The 21,833-nt window shown below is 39.0% G+C and overlaps 1 protein-coding gene across 10 annotated transcripts in view; it reads right to left on the bottom strand.

The window, feature by feature from the left end:
- TBC1D1 (TBC1 domain family member 1) overlaps positions 1–21,833 on the bottom strand; it is a 299,311-nt gene that overhangs the window by 125,054 nt on the left and 152,424 nt on the right. For 4 of the 10 annotated variants that reach the window (XM_072620459.1, XM_072620458.1, XM_072620461.1 and 1 more), the window contains 5 exons: positions 18,449–18,535; positions 15,049–15,329; positions 12,337–12,498; positions 11,629–11,748; positions 9,305–9,444 (listed from right to left, as the gene is read on the bottom strand). In XM_072620459.1, coding sequence (XP_072476560.1) covers positions 9,305–9,444; positions 11,629–11,748; positions 12,337–12,498; positions 15,049–15,329; positions 18,449–18,535 — 790 coding nt within the window. The remainder of the gene's footprint in view (positions 1–9,304; positions 9,445–11,628; positions 11,749–12,336; positions 12,499–15,048; positions 15,330–18,448; positions 18,536–21,833) is intronic. The other 6 variants (XM_072620466.1, XM_072620468.1, XM_072620460.1 and 3 more) reach the window with 5 other exon arrangements.

Raw genomic sequence — 21,833 nt, 5'->3', positions numbered from 1 at the left:
GCAAGAGGACAGATTTTGGACAAGTCTAAATTAGACAGCTAGGCTGAGAGTCCAACGGAAAAAAAGTAGCACATGGCAAGTTTTACATTCACATTTTCTCTTTCCTTCTCTGTCTCTCTCTTCCTCCCTCCTTACACACTCTCTATTTCTCCCTGTCTCACAGAAAGATTCACACATTGTCTCTCACCCCCTCACATACACTCATTCATTCTCTCTCTCTCTCTCATACACACAGACACACACACACACACACACACACACACACACACACACACTCAATCTCTTTCTCTCTCTGAAACTCCAAGTCCTCACAATCCTTTGTCTCCCTGCTATTCCTTCCCACTACCTTTTCAGAAAGGGCATTGGGAAGAAATTGCTTAGAAGCCTAGAGAGCACAGCCTTCACCATCCTCTAGCAGTCAGGAATGTGGGGGGCAGGGGAAAGGCAGGAAGTGCTAGTGGCAGGTGGCCAAGTGACTCTTCAGTAGGATAGCCGGCCAGGCAGAACTTTCAAACATTTCCAGATATTTATGAAAATAGGTTATTTTCAAAACTTTTACAAAGAAGGGCATTCCACGCTCTTCCAAGGTAACATATTACAATATTTAAGAACTTTCACTGTCAAGGAATTCATTATACTGAGCCTCTGAGATTGCTTTTGGCTGCATAATTTTGCTTATGTGGGAGAGAACTCAGCAAATTCTGGAGGCCACAGAAAATTTCAGCAGGCTGAAAAAAAAATTCCAAAGTATTTGTACAACCGTGTTCAAATCATCAGTCCCCAGCTAAAACATTTTCAATGATTCTCTCTCCTTCTTACATTTTCCTAAAGTCTAAACTCCTGCACTTTCCTAATTTTATCCTTTACTTCGAAACTGACTTTCCATTCTAGCCAAACCACACTTTATTCCCTGAATCAATCAACCAGCAATTATTTATTACCTATTAGGTGCCACTAGGGATGCAAGCAAAGAATGAAACAATCCCTACTAACCGGCATCCACAGCCTTAGATTCTTTGACCCCCACTCAGAAATAATGTTGTACATATCATGTATTTACTTATTTGTGTTCTTGTTTCTCTCAAGAGAATATAAGCTCCATGTGGACAAGAACTAGTTTCATTTTTGTCTTTGTGTCTGCGGTGCCTCAATGCTTAATTTTTTTGTCTAATGTATTCCTGTGATGATCAGGACCTAAATTAGATGCAAACAGTATGTATCAGAGGAAGGGCTTATACATAGATCACCTTGACACTGAGGAAAGCCCTTTACCAATTATTACACCTAGAACTGGTGCTTAATATGTCCTTTCTAAATCATTGAAATATTATTCCAGGCAAGAAAGGACTTGGTGGTCTCTAGGGTTCCTTACAGCACCAAGCCTCAGGGCATTTGTTGTCTGTGTGATTGATTTAGTATTGTCTTGTCATGATACAGTCATGTTTTATCTCCTGAACAGGATAAGCAATTTAGCTGTATTCACAAAATCAGATCCAGAAGGGCCTTTGGAAATAATCTAGTTGAAACGCCACATTTTTAAAATGAAGAAACCGAAGGCTAGAGAGATGAATGAAGCTCATGGTCCCACAGTAATCAGAGGGTAGGAGCCACACCTTACGCTTTGCTATATCCCCAACAGAATAACTACTCAAATACGTGCTGTTTGACTTACTGATTATTTAAACTCCTAAATTAACTTGCAAAAAGCCAGAAAGGGCAAAAAGGTAGAGAACGACAAAAAGCATAAATAGACACGTTTTACATCACTGCACTTACATAACCTGTATTAAACTGTTTACTGTTCTTAGGGAGGGAGAAAATATGAAATTCAAAATTTTATATAAAACATGTATGTTAAAAAATTCTCTTTACATGTAATTAGGGAAAAATATTATCTACTGGGGAAAAAGCACCAATAACAATTTTTTTTTAAGAAAAGGTTAGATGATGGTATAAGCATAATCAAGTAGGAGATAAATAGTAGCTACTTTGCCTGCCATTATGGTGTTTTTGATTTCCACTATTCCAGGCAATCAAATACAAAATATTAAGTCTTAACTAAAATTCTTGTAAGTTAAGAATTTTGTTAATTATCTTGGGTTAGAAGAGTTGGTTTTCTGTTGTTTCCTAAATAGGTGGAAGCCTACTCCTTATTCTCCATAGAAATTATGTCCAAAGGAAGGAAAATCAAGAGAAATTTCCTTTTTCATTCAGGAGAGAAGATCATTCATTATCTCTTGTTCTGCTTAATTCTTAACTTGACTGGCTAAAAAGGAAACGTGATCTGAGTAGTTGGTGGGATCATACACATACACTCACACACAGAGACAAAGAGCACAGAGTGAATTGAATAGGATGGGATCATATCTTAAAATAATGAAATTAAGCAGTGAGAGAGAAATATATTGGGAGGAGAAAGGGAGAAATGGATAGGGGAAAGTTATCTCTCATAAAAGAGGCAAGCAAAAGACTTTTTAGTGGAGGGAAAAAGAGGGGAGGTGAGAGAAAAACATGAAGTTTACTCTCATCACATTTGACTAAAGGAAGGAAAAAAATGCACACTCATTTTGGTATGAAAACCTATCTTACAATACAGGAAAATGGGGGTGAAGGGGATAAGCAGGGTGGGGGGGATGATGTAAGGGAGGGCAATGGGAAGAGGGAGCAATTTGAAGTCAACACTTGGGGAGGGACAGGATCAAAAGAGAGAATAGAAGCAATGGGGGGCAGGATAGGATGGAGGGAAATATAGTTAGTCTTACACAACACGACTACTATGGAAGTCATTTGCAAAACTACACAGATATGGCCTTTATTGAATTGCTTGCCTTCCCAAAGGGAATGGGTGAGGAGGGAGGGATGAAGAGAAGTTGGAACTCAAAGTTTTAGGAACAACTGTCAAGTACTGTTCTTGCTACTAGGAAATAAGAAATACAGGTAATGGAGTATAGAAAGTTATCTGGCCCTACAGGACAAAAGAGAAGATAGGGACAAGGGAAGGGAGGGATGATAGAAGAGAGGGCAGATTGGTGACAGGAGCAATTAGAATGCTTGGTGTTTAGGGGTGGGGGGAGGGGACAAAGGGGGAGAAAACTTGGAACCCAAAATTTTGTGAAAATGAATGTTAAAAGTTAAATAAACAAATTTTAAAAATAAAAAGGAAACATGGAGTTTTCTAACAATTTCAAAAGTTTCAGACATGCTCTGGGGAATTGAAGAAATAAAAAGAAAAACAGAAAACGATCAGATCAATAAGAACAAGCAACAGTGCCACCTTGCGGTGATCTCTTTCAAGCACAATCATGTAGAAGGTCCAATTGTCAAGATGGGAGATCAGATGGAGAGATTCTATAGGCAGACATCTGACCCACCCTCCTCAACTGGATGGTGAGGAAACTGATACCCAGAGAACTTCCAAGTAACTTATCCAGTAAGACAGGGAACACCTAAATAAATGTTACAAATGGGGACCTTTAACTTCTATTTCTACCATTTGCTTTTTTTTTTACAATCCATTTTACCATTTTCAGTAATTTTTATAAAAATTACCCAGTTACACCAGAAAGTGTCTCAAAAGTAGCATCCATAGTTTTCACCTAATCCAATAACAGAAGACTATCAAATAGTTATTCAAAATAAGACTCTGTTTTTCATCAGGCTACATGTTAGCAGCAATTTTTTAATCTTTTTTTCATTACTAAAAATACTTATTATCTCATTCAGTACACTTAATCCAAAAACAAATTAGGCCTATTTACATAGCAATAGTCAACACAAAATTTCTTTGAACCACAGTATCACAACAGACTATTGGCTTATACAACGGGCTCTGAATCATTGCCCTTATCAAGCTAAATTAGATTAAGTTTGGTTTTTAAAACTTAACTAGAGATGCAAGGTCTGAAAGTTCCATTTGATGGAATATGCAAATACACAAGATGATATGAATTATTTCAAAGAAATTCTTAGTTGTGTTGGTTTTTTCCTAGAATAAGAGAATTCTATATTTTGGCCTCCTCAAAATGAAAAGCATTTCATTAAGACCAAAATTGTTCCCCTTTAATTCTCTGAAATAGGGAAAAAGGATGTCTTTGTTTAAAGATTTTTTTTTTGTTAATCATGTTTACAAAAAAACCCTTATCTTTTGTTTTATACAAAAGGAGAAAAAAAAATCTTTGAATACCCTAGTCCCACAGCAAAATATGCTCCATAGTCCTCCTTATCTCCAGGCAGGCTTACAGCCAACAATAAATGCAAAAGTATATAAAAAGGCCAATTCCTTCAGAAAATAGGATTAAAAGAAAATAGAAAGTCAAAAATATAATAGGTTCAGTTTCATTAGATGTACTGTCAGATTTCCTTCAGTCTCAGTTCACATTATAATTTTTTTAAAATCTTTTTCATGGCTAAGTTCTAACTCCCCAATGGAGCCTTCACAACAGAGACTGTCTCATATTTCTTTAGATCCTTGTGGCGATAAATATTTTAATAAGGAAAATCCAAATTTGAGGCATACTAGCAAGTGCCTATTTTTAAGGCCATGTGCAATAGAACAAGGTTCCATGCTTCCAGTTCAATCTCTTAACAAGCCCTGTGAATCTGAACACATCATTTAACCTCTGGGAACCTTTGTTTTCTCGAGGTATAGCAGAGGCATCATAATGATCCCCACCAGCATCAGCATCCCTGCCCTGGCTATCTTATCAAATTGCTGTGACAATCAAATGAGAAAACACTTTGAATATTTTGTAAATTACATACAGATGTCAGATCCAGTCATCTATGCAGAGGAACCATTGGAAGCCATTGCCTCAACTCTAAGCCTCTGAGGGGCTGTTAAGGAGGTGAGAAGGATTTGATTTATTCTCCTTAGATCTAGAGAGTAAAACCTAGGAACAATGGATGGAAGCTAGAGAAAATTAGATTTTAGCTCAAGGAAGAAACCATGGCATAAGACTGACCACATAAAGGAGATGGAGATTTTACCCTGAGAAGATTTAGAGGAGGAAGGAAAAAATTGAAGAATTTACCACTAATGTTTGAAGACTCTCATTTACAAGAGGAATTAGATTTAATCTCTATGGGTGGAGGAGAAATTTAGGATCCTAGGATAGTAGTTAAAATAAACAGATGAAGACTTATTAAGGCCCATTACTGCCAAGCACTGTGCTAAACTCTGAGGGTACAAGAAGAGGCAAAAAACAATTCCCGTCCTCAAGGACCTTACCATCTAATGGAGGAGACAAGTTGCAAACAAATATACACAAAGCAAGCAACATACAGGATAAATGGGAAATACTGAAAAGAGGGAAAGCACTGAAATTAAGAAAGATTAGGGAAAACAGATTTCAGCACGAGTAGATAAGGATAGGAACTAAACCAGTAATTTCATGGATGTAGAGAGTTCCAAGAAAGGAATTTAGTAATGAAGGCCAAGTCCCTTTCTCCGGCATCATGAGTTGAAAGCAGGATTTGAACTTCTCTCCTACTTTCCTCTCCCCTCCCCTCTCCTCTCTCATTCCTTCTTTCCTCCCTCTCTTCCGTAGTCTACACTGCCTCTCCAATAACATTAGAACTGTCCCAAAACAATCTGAAGTAGCAGGACCCTATATCAATGGACATAGCCAGAGGCTAAATAACTATTTTGTCAGACATGTCAAAGAAAACGTTTGGTCAGTTTGGATAAGATGTCCTTTGAGGTCCCATCCAACTCCAGAATCCAATGCAAGAAGCCATAATGCCAAAGATACTGATATACTTCCCTTCATATGTACAAAGATGAAACTCAGATGGATTTCAACTTTGTTTTTCCAGTGGTGGAGATATGAAGTACTCTATTAGGCACATAGTGCTGTCTGGACCCTCTGGAGTCCCAAGGCATGGGTTTGTAAGGAAAATAGTAGGATTTGGGGATGGATATAATCCATGACCATGGAACAAAACTCTTATTTACAAAAGGGATTAGATTTAACACAGGAAGAACCAAAGAGAAGAATTCTCCATATGAACTGACATGGACTATTTGGGCACAGGGATTTCCATTCCTGGCACTCATTTAGCATGATATTTTACTCAAAGGAATCCATAAGTCCAGAATGCAGCAGTCATGAGAAATGCACAGAAAAAAAAAATTCCCCCGGATGATTTAAAATGTTCACGAGCAAGAAAACAAAACAGGAACAAAGCATCTCTTCTTTGCATTTGTCAAAGAGTGATCTGACTATGAAGGAACCCTCTTCTGTTTCTAAGAGTAGTTCATAAATGATTTATCTTGAAATTTTATACCTTCTTCTACACTATTTCCATTCAGAGAAATAAGCAATTGGGGGGGGGAGGGGAGGCAGGGGGAGGGATTTCTTTAGCAGCCAGAAACACCAGTTTAAAAGAATGGCCAAGGCAGAACAGACCTGGTTGCTGGGGAAACACATGTTGCTTTTTCCAGGCACTAAAGCTACTTAGAGGAATGGTATTTTTGGAGGCCACTCTCCACCTCCCCTCCCCCCACCCCTTCCTTCTCCAAATGCTGGGAGAGTGGGAGGCAGTTCAGAGTTGAGCATTAAGGCTGGAGGGGGAAGGGGCAGAATAATAAAAAAGCAGCAGCTAAACATCTTATTTATACTTTATAATGCTAGCCAAGTGAGATGGGTAGTGCAGAGGTTTAGGAACATGCGCCTGAGAGTTCCAAGACTAGTCTGGAAGGCTGATAGGACAAGAGACATCCTGCTATGTTGGGGATGGAAGCTCAATTCCATGTGGACAGTCTCGGGTGGGTAAAGGTGGGAACTTCTAAATCTTAGAGTTCTCATGAGGCCCCCCATGAAACACCAGGGAATCGAGGAGTGAGACCGAGCTATCTCGTGTATTTCCGCCTCTTCCCGTGAGAAACGTGATGGGAGGAGCATCCCCGCCCTCGAGACTGTCCCGGATCTGGGCACACCTATTGTTATCTAACAGGCACGGTATTCAGGTGCAAACTACGTGGCTGGAGAGCTTAATTAGGGTCAGGAAAGCCTGACGGCGCTCTTAGCGCGGAGGGGCCCTGACAGGACAGAAGGCTCCGTTTTTCCTCTCTTCGCTCTCCCCTCCCCCTCTCTCCCCACTTACACTTCTGCTTCCAATCTCTTACCGTAAGATCTTTGCCTCCTTGGGAGATTTCTCTCTCCCTCCTAAGGAAGAGCTCCCCCTGCACATGTAACCAGGACCCTGAATAAAGCCTAACCCTTGTTCGACTCCGGAAAGTCTCTTCTCTCATACGTTTATCCGGTTTGGCCAACCGAAGACCTGGGACAGGTAAGGTAAGACTCGGGTAGCCCTCAGGCCTCTAGGCCTGGCACTGCTACACCCAGATAATTAGAAATACTCTGTAATAGAAGCATGTATATAGGTCTGTGGGATACTATGAGAAAGTAGATGGGATATTCTTGGCAATCTCAGACCTTCAAAACCAGCTTGAAGAGAGACGCTTTCTAAATTAATACAAATGTAAATAATTACATATATTTTTAAATTATCATAAACCCAACTAAATGTATAAAAATGAGACTAGCGGAGTCATTCTGAGATACCACTGTGGGAGATATCACTGTGGTTAATAATACTAAAGTGCTAACAAGGATGCTGCCTCCTTCTAAAATTATTTTTCTGTTACCTTCATCATCCTATAAGGGAGGTAGAAGAGATAGACTGTCCTCATTTTACAAATGAGGAAACTGAATCATAAAGCATTTAAGTGGCTATAATCATAAAGACTTAGAACAACAGTATTCTCAAACTCCTGATACTGTGAGTGTTCCACTGGTTCAGGCAGCCTGCCTAGAATATGCAACTTATGTGTTTGGGGCGATGTGATTTGACCTACAGTCTGTATGAATCTGAAGCATGATCACTGAATCATAGCCTTAGAGATGGAAGAGACTTTACAGGCTGTCTATTTTAATCCCTCATTTTATAGAAGAGGATCCAAGACCCAGGGATGTCCAGAGATTTGTCCATCACCCTCATGGTAAATAGCAAACTATAAATGCTTTTTCACTGTACCAGATTGCCTCCAGTTGTCAGATCTATAACAACAAAGTTCTACTCTAATTACTTTTAAAATGTAAATCCAAAAAGAATCATAACAAAGAGGGAATTGTCAAATTCCTAATTTCAAAATCATGACAAATATACCCTGTTGCTAAAGTTTGCATTCTCAATGCGTATAAATAAATCTTAACTTCCAATCACAAGAACTTTACTACTTAAAGTTAGTCTTCACATTAATAGCTAAATCCAGAAAAATACACTCAACAGAGGTGCATTATGTTCTTTATTTGTAAAAACAGACATAGGAGGTGATGATCGGACACAACTGATAATACACAGAACTCACAGAAGAATTACTTGATGCAGTGAACTCTAGCATGAAAATTATATGGTGTAGGAACAGGCCATAGATGGGTCTCTGAGAAGCATGGGATGATGACAAGATGAAGAGACAAAGAAATCTGAGCAGCAAGGAGGACAAGGAGCCATCAGGAGAGAAGTAGCATCGCGCACTAGAGATAACGCTAGAATTAGAGTCAGAGGATCTGGGTTCTAATCTTGACTGAGCTACTTAGCACTTGGTGTGACCTTAAGCAAAGTCATTTAACCCCTCCCAGATATGTTCCTTCATCTTTCAGATGAAGGAAGTTGGACTAAATGGCCTCCAAGTTTCTTTCCAGCTCTTAGTCCATGAGGACTGGACTGAGAACCAGCTGATGCTATCAGAAAAGTCTAGAGGTCAGGAGAGAACTTGCTGATTTCTGATTCTCAGAAGGCAAGCAGAAAAACATCAGGATATGAATCTATGTTAGCTGCCAATTCTCTCAGGAAGAAGACAAAGGTAACTTTCTATTAGTGTCACAGATCTAAAGCTGGAAGAAACATCAGAGGTCTTCTAGTTCTGCCCTCTTATGTAACATTAAGGAAATTGAGACCCAAGGACGTTGAGCAACATGCCCAAAGCCACAAAGTTATCAGTCACTTTTTAGTGGGCAGAGAGGACAGCTTTCATACATACTCTATGGGCTGTTAACCCTGTCCGTCAGGAGATGTCGAGGAGATTCTTTCTCCCACAGTGCTTTTCAGATAATAAATACTTTTTCAATATTTGCTGAACTTCCTGAAGGCTCCGAATGGGAACATAAAAATTTGAGGATGGTTTTGGAAAAGGATCTCACCTGCTTCCATGTGATGCTCAACACTAGAAAGCAGATATATTTAATTAAAGATTACACTCAAAACAACAGGATATCCTTTCCACTTTCAAAGGGGGTCTTACCTTCATATCTACCAGGAGAATCACACCCTTTCTGCGGAGTTGCCACTCGAAGGAAGATCTGTTGCCTCCACGAATGCCGGCGGGTCTTCAAAGGGCTCTCAATGTTACTATCATGGTGGTGTGTCTTCGATTCAAAGTCCCTATAATTATAGTATAATTGGTTTGTGATTAAATAGAGGCCAAATAAAAAGTTGGGGGGGGGATTTTTAAACCTCTAAATTATAAATTCCCCATATATGTAAAATAAAAGTTAATCAGGATTCACTGCAGGTAAGGCATGTTTACGAAGGACATGGACCAACAAAGGAATGAAATGTTTTCCTATAGACTCGTTTTTATGTTAAGGACTACACTGTTCCTATCCAAATTACTTTAATTGCGAAAAATTACCAAATATGGTTAAGCCTTGCTGTTCTCAATGACATTTTGTAAAGGTGAAAGCTCACAAGACAGAGTTACCAAAACTTCTATTTGTTGCGTTTTCTACACAGTGGGTCACATCAATGTGCTTTGTTTTAAACTGTGCACTTGAGAATTAGCTATTTGTAGGAAATCAACTAGGACAAAGTCATTGAATGAAGCACTTATAAATATTTGATGTTTAAATGAATATTTTAATAACATATGAATTAAAACTATGACACTGGCCACATGAGCCATTTTAAAATGAAGAAATAAATCGTGTTTTAAATTTTTACTTCCTGTGCAAATAACTGTTAGTCTCTCCCTTGACTATTTCATCTACTCCTATTGTTTCAAATATCACTTTTACACAAGTAAACCCCAAATTTGTATATATCTTACCCCTACCTACCCCCTGAAGCTCTAATCTAATATTTCCATCTACCTGCCAAATATTCCAACCTGGATATCCTATTGATATCTTAACTTTAGCAGGACCACAGCTTAGCTCCTCTTTTTCCACAAACCTACTTCTCCCTCCAGCTTGTCTATTTGTGGTGATGGGACCATCATCATCCCAATAAGCCCGGCTTAAAACCTCACAATAATTTCTTCCTTCTCTAGTTCTTCCCCAACCTGACAATTACTAAATTTCTCCAATTCTCTCACCATGATAACTTAGATTTGGCCATTCTTTTCTATTCCAGAGTACAAGCAATCTCTCATCACCTCTCCAGGAGGATTGCTGGAATGGCTTAATTAGTTTCCCTCCTTCTAGCCTCTTTCCTCTAGAATTCATCTTTTGCTCAGCTACCAAATTAATCTTCCCAGTGCTCAGGTTTCAACATGGCCTTCCTTTGCTCAAAACTTTTTTGGTAATTCCCTACTGCATAAGCAAAAGAACAAATTTCTCAGCTTGGCATTCAAGGCCTACCACAATTTAGTTCCAACTTACTTGTTTAAATTTATTTCACATGACTCCATTCAACAAACATTTATTAAGCATCAACTCTATGCAAGTCACCATGCTAGGTCCTGCATTTTTATTGTTATCCTTCACAAACTCTACTGTTGAGTCAAACTGGACTACTACTGGCTGTTCCCTAAGCCCATCCTAAACTCTGCTTCCTCTATGTATGTTCACACAGACATTTCCACATGCCTAAAACTCAGTCCTTTACCTAAGTCTGCACAAAGACCAGAACAGGTGCCATCTCCTCTACAAAGCCTTCCTGTCTCTTGTTAACACCTAGCTCTTCATCCTCAAGTTTTCTTCCTCAGGCTTGTCTCATCTGTACCTTGGCCTTTATCACACTGTATCTTGTATCCCAACCCAATACCTGCCATCTTCTCTCTACTGCCCTCCAAGCTCATTAAGAGTGGGGACAATTTTGTTTCATACTTCCAGCCTTTGCATTCCCAAACTTAACACAGCACCTTGCATACAAAGGTATTAATAAACCTCCGATGAATTGCTGCTGAATGGGAACTAGGATACTTGTCACTCAACAAAGAGTGAGCAGTCACATGTAATTTTTGGATATACTACTTAGTAAGAAAGCAGTGGTTCAGTAATTTGGAAAGATGACCTAAAATATATTGTCCAAGGATGTTACTAAAAGGCTGAACAACTTGATTTGCCAACTTTTGCAGCCATTTTATAATAACAATGTAAGAATAAACTGTGGCCTTGGCACTGGAACGATGCTAACTAAGGTGGCAGAAGAGCCCAGGTACATGTAAAATTCATTTTCAAAATCAACCCTGAAAAGAAAAATACAAAATAGCTGCTAGCAGTGTGGTTCAGATGCATTAGAATATCAAAAGTTACTACTCCCATAATGGCTTTTAGAATTCATTCAAAAATAAAATCATTAAATGCTTAAAACACCCAGCCTTGATAGCTATACATAGAACCCTACCTTTTTGCGTTCCTAAAGTCAGAGGTGTTATTTTCATCTACAGGAGCCAAAAATTTTAGAAAATTTGGCACAGAGGAAGAAGAATGAAGTTTTTTCCGCAGGGCATTACGATAGGAGATGCTAAGAGTTCAGTTGAAAAAGTACAGTTTAGGATAAAGAAATACAAATATACAAAGCATAAAATACAAGCTTTAACATAAGAGAAAAGCATTTGAGCTTCAATTCCAGCAAGAATAAAACAAGTAAGAAAATGAAAACTCTACCACTCTCATTCTTTTTACAGTTTTCAGTTGAAAAAATTCATCTGTGAATAAGTGGGGTTCATGGAATAATAAATTACATGCTACAGCCCATTTCCCATTTGTTTGTCTTTTTAACTGGAAAAATATTAAAGTCATCCTAATACCAGGAAGTCTCCCAGAAAATATAAATGCCAGGTCTGAAAGAAGGCCAATAAGTCATCATTATTAGGCAGAGTGGAAAAAATGGGACAAACTATTTTAAAAAACTATTTCAGATCAGGACTGCTTCCATCATTTCCTACTGTTTAATTAAAAACAAATTACTCATACTAACAGACTGAAATGCAACTAGAAACATGGTTCCTGAAAATTCTGAGATGGACATTTCTTCCATTTAGCAACACATCACCTCTCTTTATGTTGATTTCAAACAAAAGCCATGAAACTATCACATATGTGCTCTCACCTCTTTGGCACAGCATTCCCACTTTGTTCTCCACTTGAATTATGTTTTAGGTATTTAAAAAAATTTGGTGAGGAGGCTGAGGGATTAAGACGAGGAGGTGGGAGAGCAGGAGCCGAAGACTGACCTGAGCAGCTTTTAGACTCATCAACAGGTAGGTTCAAACTAGACAGCAAGTCAAAAGAGAGAAAGTATGGGAGGGAGGGAGAGAAAAAGAGAGAGAATATGTTGGAAGGACAAAGCAGACACAAAATGAAGAAAACAGGTGAGATTCTTTCTATCTTGCTGTTTAAGCACAACTCGTTAGTAGTTTCATGCCAGTATCTGTGAATAAATTATTTTTCACTGCACTTCACACACCCTTTACAGCCATTTCCAAAATAAATCCATTTCCAAAGGATTTTTTAAAGAGAAAGGGGTTATTAAAAAAAAAAAAAGTAGAAACTTGCGCCCACTTGTGTCCAAATTCAGATTTTTTGGCCCAAGACTCATGGTAACATACAGTTGTAAATTCTCATTTCTAGGAAGTGGATGAACCAACAGAAAAGCTTTTGAACTCAGCCCCCTGTAAAATGAGGAACACCTTGTCCAAAGTTATCCCACCTAATTCAAAATGAGTAGATGAGTTTCCAAGGAGGATAAAAGGCAGAATGAGCCCTGCTCTCCTTCTGAATGCCACATATCCTGACTCCTAGTCACCTAGGATAAGCACATTCCATTATTAAACTGCCTTCCGCCAAGGGAAAATGTGCTGGCAAAGGTACAAAGTTCCTACCATCTCAAGCTGGCAGGGAAGCAGTAGTTCTGGCAAGAGACCCAGAAATCTACCAACAAGAATGTTTCCATAGTCACTGGGAAAGCTAGAAACAGAGTGGGCATGGGAGAAAATGGGTGGTACACTAAGGAAGGAGAGGCTATTTATGGGCAGGGTTTGGGGGAAAAGAAGAAAGAAACCCCCAAAGTTTTGTTCAAGGCTACCCATATGTACCAGCTTCTGAAGCATGCTCTTTGTTTCTATGATTACAACTATTTAATTAAATCACCAAAAACTGAGGGAGAACTAATGAAAATGAAGCTGGGAAAGTTAAGGCTTTCTTTCACACACTGCTAATTTTTGTAAAATAAAATACTCTAAATAAATCGTATTTATATGGATTCCCCAGGATGAATACATCAATATCTCAGTACCACATCTGAGGTTCTATTCACACTAGGTAAAGTACTATGGATACTTACATTCATCAATGACTGATTGACTGATTCACATTACTTTATAAGGCAAGGAATATTTTCAGGGTTTTTTTAACTGGACTTTCAAGAGACCTCTCTCAAACTGATTCCCATGGGACGCTGGCATTACTGGGGCCAAAGCATCATATGAGGACCCCAGAAAGACAGGGAGACCTGCCACCATGTTTCCTTTCCTTTCTCACCTTTATAACAATTAAAGATGTCTTTTCTGCTCCCCAGGTACTTACTAGTAGAGAAAAAATAAACCTAGCTTGACAGAATACTAAAATTTTAGGCACAGAAGGAATCTTAAGAGATTACCCAGCTGTGGTGCAGACAACTCTTTCCCCCAAAAAATGAAGGCAGAGAAGACAGACAGGACAGCATTTGGATTTGGAATCAAAAGACCTGAGTTCAAATGCAGAATCTACAGCTTACTACTTGTATGGTGACTTCAGCTCTCTTGACTTCAGATTGCTTAAATGCAAAATGAGGGGGTTGGATAAGATGCCTGTAAGTTTCCCCTAAAATTCTAAATCTGTGATCCTTTCCTTTAGTTGAACTCTCTCAGTGTAAAAATGGGAAAGGCCCAGATGGCCACATCACTTCCCCAAGGTTTCACTGTTTGTTTAGTGGCAAAGCCCAGACCTTCCCATTTCCAGTGCAATGTTCCTTTCCATTCTATCAGGCAGCTTACAACCTTGGACTGTTTGATTCTGCCTGTTTTTCATACTGTTTTTCCTGAACAGCATAAAGGATCCATCTCCCTGCCTAATGAGGGAGAAAGAAACAATTACCTAATTTATTTTGTGGGGCCAACAGGTATGGACCAAAGCATGCTAAGTCTCTTGATCTCTCAAGGGAACAAGAAATATAAAATCATAAAACTAATGGGTATTTTCTAACTTTCATTTTATTTTTTCTCTCTCACTGCTTAAGTGCCTCCTCACAATTTATATTTTTAACAGTACAAAGATGAGGTGCATCAAATGATGGAAAAAAGGGGTGATAATTTTACTTTATCAATATACTATGTGTATTCTCTTTGCCTTATGCATAAAAAAAATACACTGCATCAATTAATGTGGCTTGGTATTTCAAGGTATTCTTAAAATCTAGTGTTAATAATGGTATACGATGGGCAAATATTGAGAAGCATAGTCCTTTACCACACAAGATCCTAGACATAGAGTGGCAAGGATTTCAGAGACCACCTACTCTAACACCCTCATTTTGCAGATGAACAAATTGAGGGCCAGACCAATTAGTAAATGTCCCAAGGTCATACAATGAGTAAATGTCAGAAGGATTTGAACCCAGGTAGAGAACCAGTTCTCTTTCCACTACGCTCATTTAGGAGTTTACTTGTTTTTCTATTTGTCTTTTCTTTTATCACTCAATTAACATACCTGAAATCCACATCCTGATCCACAGATATGCCCCAATTATTTATAAAATAATGTTATGCTTTTAAATAAATCTTACTTTCGCTCATGAGGAGTCTCTGTGCTCACTGAGTGATACCTCATAAGTTTCCTTTGTGGAACACTTGGTGATGCCTCAGGAGGCTCTGGGGACTTCTGACATTCGAGAGGATAATGACTCAAAGTGTTTGCTCGCCTTCTAAACTCCTGTCGAGGTGACAGCTGAGCAGGCTCTTCAGTCATCTGGCTCTCTGAGTCACTGGAGAGGTCAACTGAGGATCCCAGGTGCCTGAAAGAACCTTCTGAGAGGGGTGGAGTCTCTTTTTCACACACAGATAGCTCCTGGCAGGACAGCGTCAGCAAAACGAAAGAAAGCATCCAATGAGAAATGATTATACGATCTATCAACTCTAATTCAGTAAGAATTCATCAAAGTCATTGTGTGGTTAAACATCTCTCCTCTTTATAATCAAGAGGCAGTAGCACAGGGTGATGGATGGGGAGCTGCTCTCAGAGGCAAGGAGACATAGGGTGTAAATTCTGTATCTGGAGTAGAATGAACACCCCATCCTGTCCGTGGGACTCAGGGCACATCCTTTAACTCCTTGGTGCCTTTCAGTTACTGGTAAGTGGAAGAACTGTTTCTGTTCATAGAGGGGGAGGGACTTTTTTCTCCTGGGAACTTCTCAGACCGATGAAATCACAGGTCTGCATGACATGGAAAAAGGAAAACCCTTGATAACATCAAATGACCTTCCCATATTCCCCCCTCAAAAAAAGGCCATATATGGCAATATCCTAGGTATCAGAAATCTGTTTAACTGCGTATGAACTGAAGGACTGGGAAAATGTTCTATATACAGCTTTGAAGAAGGACTATTGTGCTATACAGCTACACTGCATAAAACTGTGGATGCCTGACTTTGTAAATAAATTGGACCTTTGATTATGACATAGGGGAAGTTATTTTATGAAGAAATTCCATTCTTTAAACTGTCAAGCCATCTTCCCTATACCTATATCATCTCCTAGAACACAAGTGTCAAAGAGTTTAATTTTAACCAAATTAAAATGTAACTGGGAAATATTTAACAAAATACAGAAAAGCACACTAGAATGTAGATAATGTTAATGTATGGTTTTCTAAGTCAATATGCAGATCCAAGGGATCCTTACATATGATTTATGGGTCCTCTTTTCTATTTAAATTTGACAGTACTGCCCTAGAAGGTGAAATACTGCCTGGAGGTTCAAGTCAATTTAATAAACATTTATTACGTTTCCCCTTAAGAACATAACACTGGGACGAATATCTAAGTTTAGAATAAAATTGTGAGGGTATGACTGTCTTGTTCTGTGCATATCCTCCAATGGTGTTAGATGCAGAGCAGACATTCAAATTGAGGGGTGAGTGCTCAAGTCCTTTCCAATGGTAACCTTGACAATACGTTATCATATATGCCTTCAAAATCAAGGCATTAAAAACAACCAAGCCTCATTCAATCCAACCAGATGAAAACCCATCCTGAAACAACTGGAAAGGATGAACCAATCAATACACCACACCAAGAAAGAAGCAGAGGAGCTTACTAGGAAATCCAAGTTCCACTTAAGATTTAAGGAAATTATTTTTGTGCTGTTTAGAAAAGGTTGAGTTTATCCTCAGGATGGAAAAGAAAATCTATACTTTCAGTCTTAGCATTCTCATATAAGGACGTATTGTAACTTCTTGCTTTACTAATGCTGCATTAGATACCCTAAACACCTGTTACCCACACATGCGAGAAAGATTTTTCATTATTTATCCTTTAAAGCATTTTATGAATATACCATCAGAACACCCTATGCTTCAGAGAAACTTTTAATTTAAAATTCTAAAACATTATAGCTAATGACAGCATCAGCAACATAGTTTTTAAACTTTATATAGCACTTTAAGAATTATTTAAATATACTTTGAATACATAATTTTTATTTGAGGTGAGGGCTTATATTATTCCCCATTTTACAAATGAGGAAACTGAGCGAGGTCAAAGGATTTGCTCCACAGTGTCAGAGTCCTGCTGCCTCTGCTTCCTCCCAATCACCAGATTCATCCAATTTCTTACTGCTTAATTGCAAGAAAAAATTGTATTAAAACAAAATAACTAGGGCCCAAATGATTCTTCTCACAAAAACCTCATTCTCTGAATTAAATAAGTAATTGAGAAGGCCAGGTTTTTTGCTGCTAGAGACTTCCAGGTGACCTGTTTTTAAAGGGTTCACTTACATAAAAGAGTCCTTACTATCTTTCCAGCTGTGTATAAATCTTCTGGCATGCAAACCAGCAAAGATAAAAAGAATATCAGAAGAAACAGGCACACAAAAGGGGACTGTGGGGGAAAAAAACAAAACAAAACTGAATTTCTCTCTTAGAATGGCTAAAAGATGTGGGCTCTGCACATAGTCCTAAATTCAGAGTTGGAAAGAGAATGGAAGAAGGTTACCTCTAGGGTTCACTGCATTCAATTGATTGCCATTAATCTAGGCTTCAAAAGACTTTGGCCCAGGAAATTGCCATCATCTCTATAGTTAGAAAGCATAAAATTAACCAGCCCAACTGGTATCCTGGGACGATATCCAACCTCGGAGGAAATTTAATAGTCCCCTAGGGACAGTGCCCTCTGAGTACAGAAGAATTCTGCTATCCCTACAGCAAAAGTAGCATTGGTCTTTAGAAACAAAGATCTTCAATTCCCCATGCAAAAGGGTGAAAAAAAAATGCACAATAATCAGTCACCATTTTAGTTTTATAAATGCAAAACATCAGACTATCCAGGTTCCAAATACACCTCTAGAACTGGGAGGCAAGACAAACTGAAAGCCATGCTTGGCCAGAGAAAGCAGTTACAGGGTGGAAAAGCAGAGTTCCAAATATACTGGCTGAAATCACCGGTTTGCAATCACAATACCATTGGCAGCAGATGCCTTGGGCTGAACTGTGGCTCTGGCTTGATTTCCTATTTAATGATAATTATGATCCTCATAACATTCAGAATGTTCAGTACAACAAGCTGCAGCAAGGCATCCATATGAATTCACACACCCATTTTTTGAGGTTTTCCAGTTATTTCAAAGATAACAGAATCCCTCTGGTAAGAGGAATACATTGCTACCATCTGCTAGATTAGATCTGGATTATCTAAAACTGTGATCTCATTTGTTTGCTTGTTGAGGGCATACCCATCTGTTCTTAACGTCCAAGTTTCCATTTATGTAACAGAATCCTATGATAATTTTACCTAGTTAAGTATTCTTAAAGTGCAAATTTTTATATAAATGCATGTATGCATATACATATATACATGTGTGTCTGTACACACACACATATAGTGAAATTCACAGCACAATGCCGTGCCTGAGATTGAGGTACACAATATTTGTTAGTTTTAAATGTGTCATACCACATGAAATTTACTTACTTTACTGGTGTTACTTAATGTACTTGATATAGAGCTGTCCAGATCCACACTCCCAGAATTCTCCGGCAACCCTCTGGCTTTACTACCCTATACAAGAAGAAAAGCCATGAAATTATGATCTATTACATTTTTGTCAAAAAAGAACCTTTCAAAACTACTTTAATTCCATTTAAAATACACAGGAACAATGCAAGGCAATTAAGATAATGAGTGATGATAGGAATACATGCTTTTTTGATCCTCACAACAACCCTGTGAGGTGCTATTATTATCTCCATTTCACAGATGAGGAAACTGAGGTACAGAGAGGGTACATTCATTTCCCAGGGTCACACATAGCTAATAAGTAGGGGCAGGATTCAAACCCAGATCTTCATGAGTCAAAGTCTAGCACTCTATCCATCCTATCACCTGGCTGTCTCTCTCATCAGAAAACACTAAGGAAGGAAATGATTTCCATGATGAATCAAGATCAGTCGAGAAGGGAGGGCTAAAAGCATGACAGGAAATTAACTTCCACTGAAATACTGTCTGCTTTGCTTCACAAATCTTATGAACTGATCAAAAGATCGTCTAAGATATTTTACCCACAGAGATGTTCCCTAAGGACTCCTAGCCCTTCCAGCTCAGACTCTAGACAAGAAAGAGGATGCTGCAAAATTCCCAAGAGAAAGCCACAAAATAAAGTTGGATATAAATTTCCTTTAATTTTAAGAAGTAGCACTCTGTGTACTTTTCTTATGCACTTAACGCATTGTATTTTGGATTATGGCTAAATATCTGATCTCCTGCCCCTTGAGAGCACCACAGCTCTCATTGATCTCAGCATCCCCCCTCAGTGAAGAGCAGGGCCCTTTTCCCACAGTCCATATTCAATGCCTGGTTGTTGAACTGAACTCTGAGGTTATGCCACAGCATCAAAAAGAAAAAAAAATTGGGTGCTGCAATTCCAAAACATGTTTGCTTGAAACCACTTTGTTTATTTTCAATAGATGAGAGCATGTACTTGATTTAAAATGTGACTGGTTTGCAATTTAAGTTGGGGGGGAAAGGGGTTGGAGTTGGGGTTTTTTTAATTTCATGAAAAGCTGTTTATGTCAAGAATACTTCATTGAGTTGAATAATCTTTGCTATCAACTTTCAAACTGCTCCATAAGAAACACTTGTTTAAGATAATTTTAACTTCAAGTCCATACATTGTTGACATGGGAAAGAAGTGGGGGGAAGGAATGCCTTGAGGCTGTATACATTTGTATACAGAGGAACTCTCAATAAGACCACAATTCCCCTACTTCTGCAGAGTTACTCTCCTGGGGTCACACACAGAACTCAAACTCAGATGTTTGTGAATCAAAATTAGAGAAATAATTATTAATAACCAATTGCTGATATGAGGAAGAGGGGATAGAGACAGAATCCAGGTTTTTTTTCCCTTTCTATTTGATCATTTGGAGACTAGGTCAGGGCAGCCTCTGAAGAAGGGGCTGATGATGAGATTGGGTTAACATTCTCCTTAATCTTGGGCAGGACTCCACCCAACTAGAAAAGCTAATTCTGACTAAAGGGTAAAGACCATCTTATTTAGGTAGTCTATACTTATGGGTGGTCTACCTAAGTGATCTGGGTAGAAGATAGATCCTTTTGTCTAGATTGCTGGAGGCAGAATGATCTAGATGTGAAGAGGAGTTACTTTGTCCAAGAGTGATGTGATCAGAGTCATGTCCTCAGCAGCCTCTCATTAGACTAAGCCCACCTCTCATTACAATATTCATTCGCTCATTAAATGTTAACCAATCAGAGTTGACTTCCTCCTGTCAGGACCACCCACCCTCTCTTCCGTGACCCCCACAGTTGGTCTCTGGTTTACAAGAGAAAGCCACTGACTTCATTAATTATTTGCTAGCCATAATTAACAAACTGATTATTATCCAGAAACTATGTCTCTCAGACTTTTCATCACAAAAGTCTAGCACTCTATCTATCCATCACTCCACCCAGCTGCCTCTCATCAGAAAACACTAAGCAAGGAAATGAATTCCAGGAGTCAAAAAGATCAGTCGAGAGGAGAGGACTAAAAGCAAATTACAAAAACCTTCCACTGAAATACTGTCTTCTTTGCATCAGAAATCCTAAAATCTGATCAAAAAATAGTCCAAGATATTTTATCCACTGGGAGGCTCTCTAGACTCCTGGCCCTTCCAATTCTGGGTTATTTCCACCTTTCTTCCAATTATTCACATTCATAGCCTTGTAATCACCCTAGACTCTACTATCCTTTACCCCTCATCTAGCCAGTGAGTTTCCAAGTCCTGTCAATTCTTTGTCCAAATCATTCACATCCACCCTCTCTCTATTCACCCCAACATCATTTGGGCTCTTATCACTGCTCATCTGTATTATCACAGCAGGATACTCCTAACAGGTCTCCACTTCTCCGGCCTTTCCCTTTCTTTTTATTCATCCTCTACAAAGCTGACAAATTGATTTTCCTTAAGGACAGGTCTGATCATGTCACTCTGTCTTCTCAAGAAAGCTCCATTAGTTCCCCATTGCTTCTACGTTAAAACAGAAACTCTTCTTTTGGGCATTAAAGCCCTAGTCTCCCTCAAGTACTCTACATTCCAATCAGGCTCCTATTTCAGAGAAGAAAATGCCCCATACCTATTCTAGATCCCATCCCCCACCACCTCTTATAAGACTTACAAGTTTTACAAGACTCCTTCAACTCTCTCTTTCATACAGGCTTTCTTCTCCAACGACTGCTCCTCCCCTCTGTCTACCAACACTCTCAATGTTTTTAAGACAAAAATAATAATAATATTACCCAAGTCTCCGGGGCTCTGAAACCATCCTACTCCTCCCACCTGATTCCTCCCTCTCATTGTTATTCACAACCTTTAACATAATACAGGCTCTCACAAACACCTGACTCAACTGCATTACCCTCCTTAGCTCTGTTAAGTGGTGGGCTGTCCTCATTTCTGGCAAACACCAGGTGACCACCTTCAGGTTTATGGGTGGAAGGGTTTTGCATTCAGTTACCACCTGGAGGAGAATCATCTATGAGATCTCTTCCTCCTGACATTCCATGATTCCTTCTGCCTTCCCATTCCCATCTATACTCCAATCTCAAACTTCAGAGCCCTGACAGACTACTCTTCCTGAAACACAGATCTGCCACATCACTCGTGCTCAAAACCCTTCAATTCCTCACCTAGAGCCTGCTAAACAAAATTCAAAATCCTTACTCTGGCACTGAAGGACCTCTGCCATCTGGCATCACTTCTGCCTTGAAAGCCTTAGGTCACACTATACCTCTCCATTCCTGGCACAGGCCAACTGAACCATGTGCAGACCTACACACGTGCACCAGGATTCATATCTT

This window comes from Notamacropus eugenii, chromosome 6 (assembly GCF_028372415.1).
Source record: "Notamacropus eugenii isolate mMacEug1 chromosome 6, mMacEug1.pri_v2, whole genome shotgun sequence".
Lineage (NCBI taxonomy): Eukaryota > Metazoa > Chordata > Mammalia > Diprotodontia > Macropodidae > Notamacropus > Notamacropus eugenii.
Note: the sequence above shows the minus strand (reverse complement) of the source record. Positions and strands in the feature narration are given on the sequence as shown.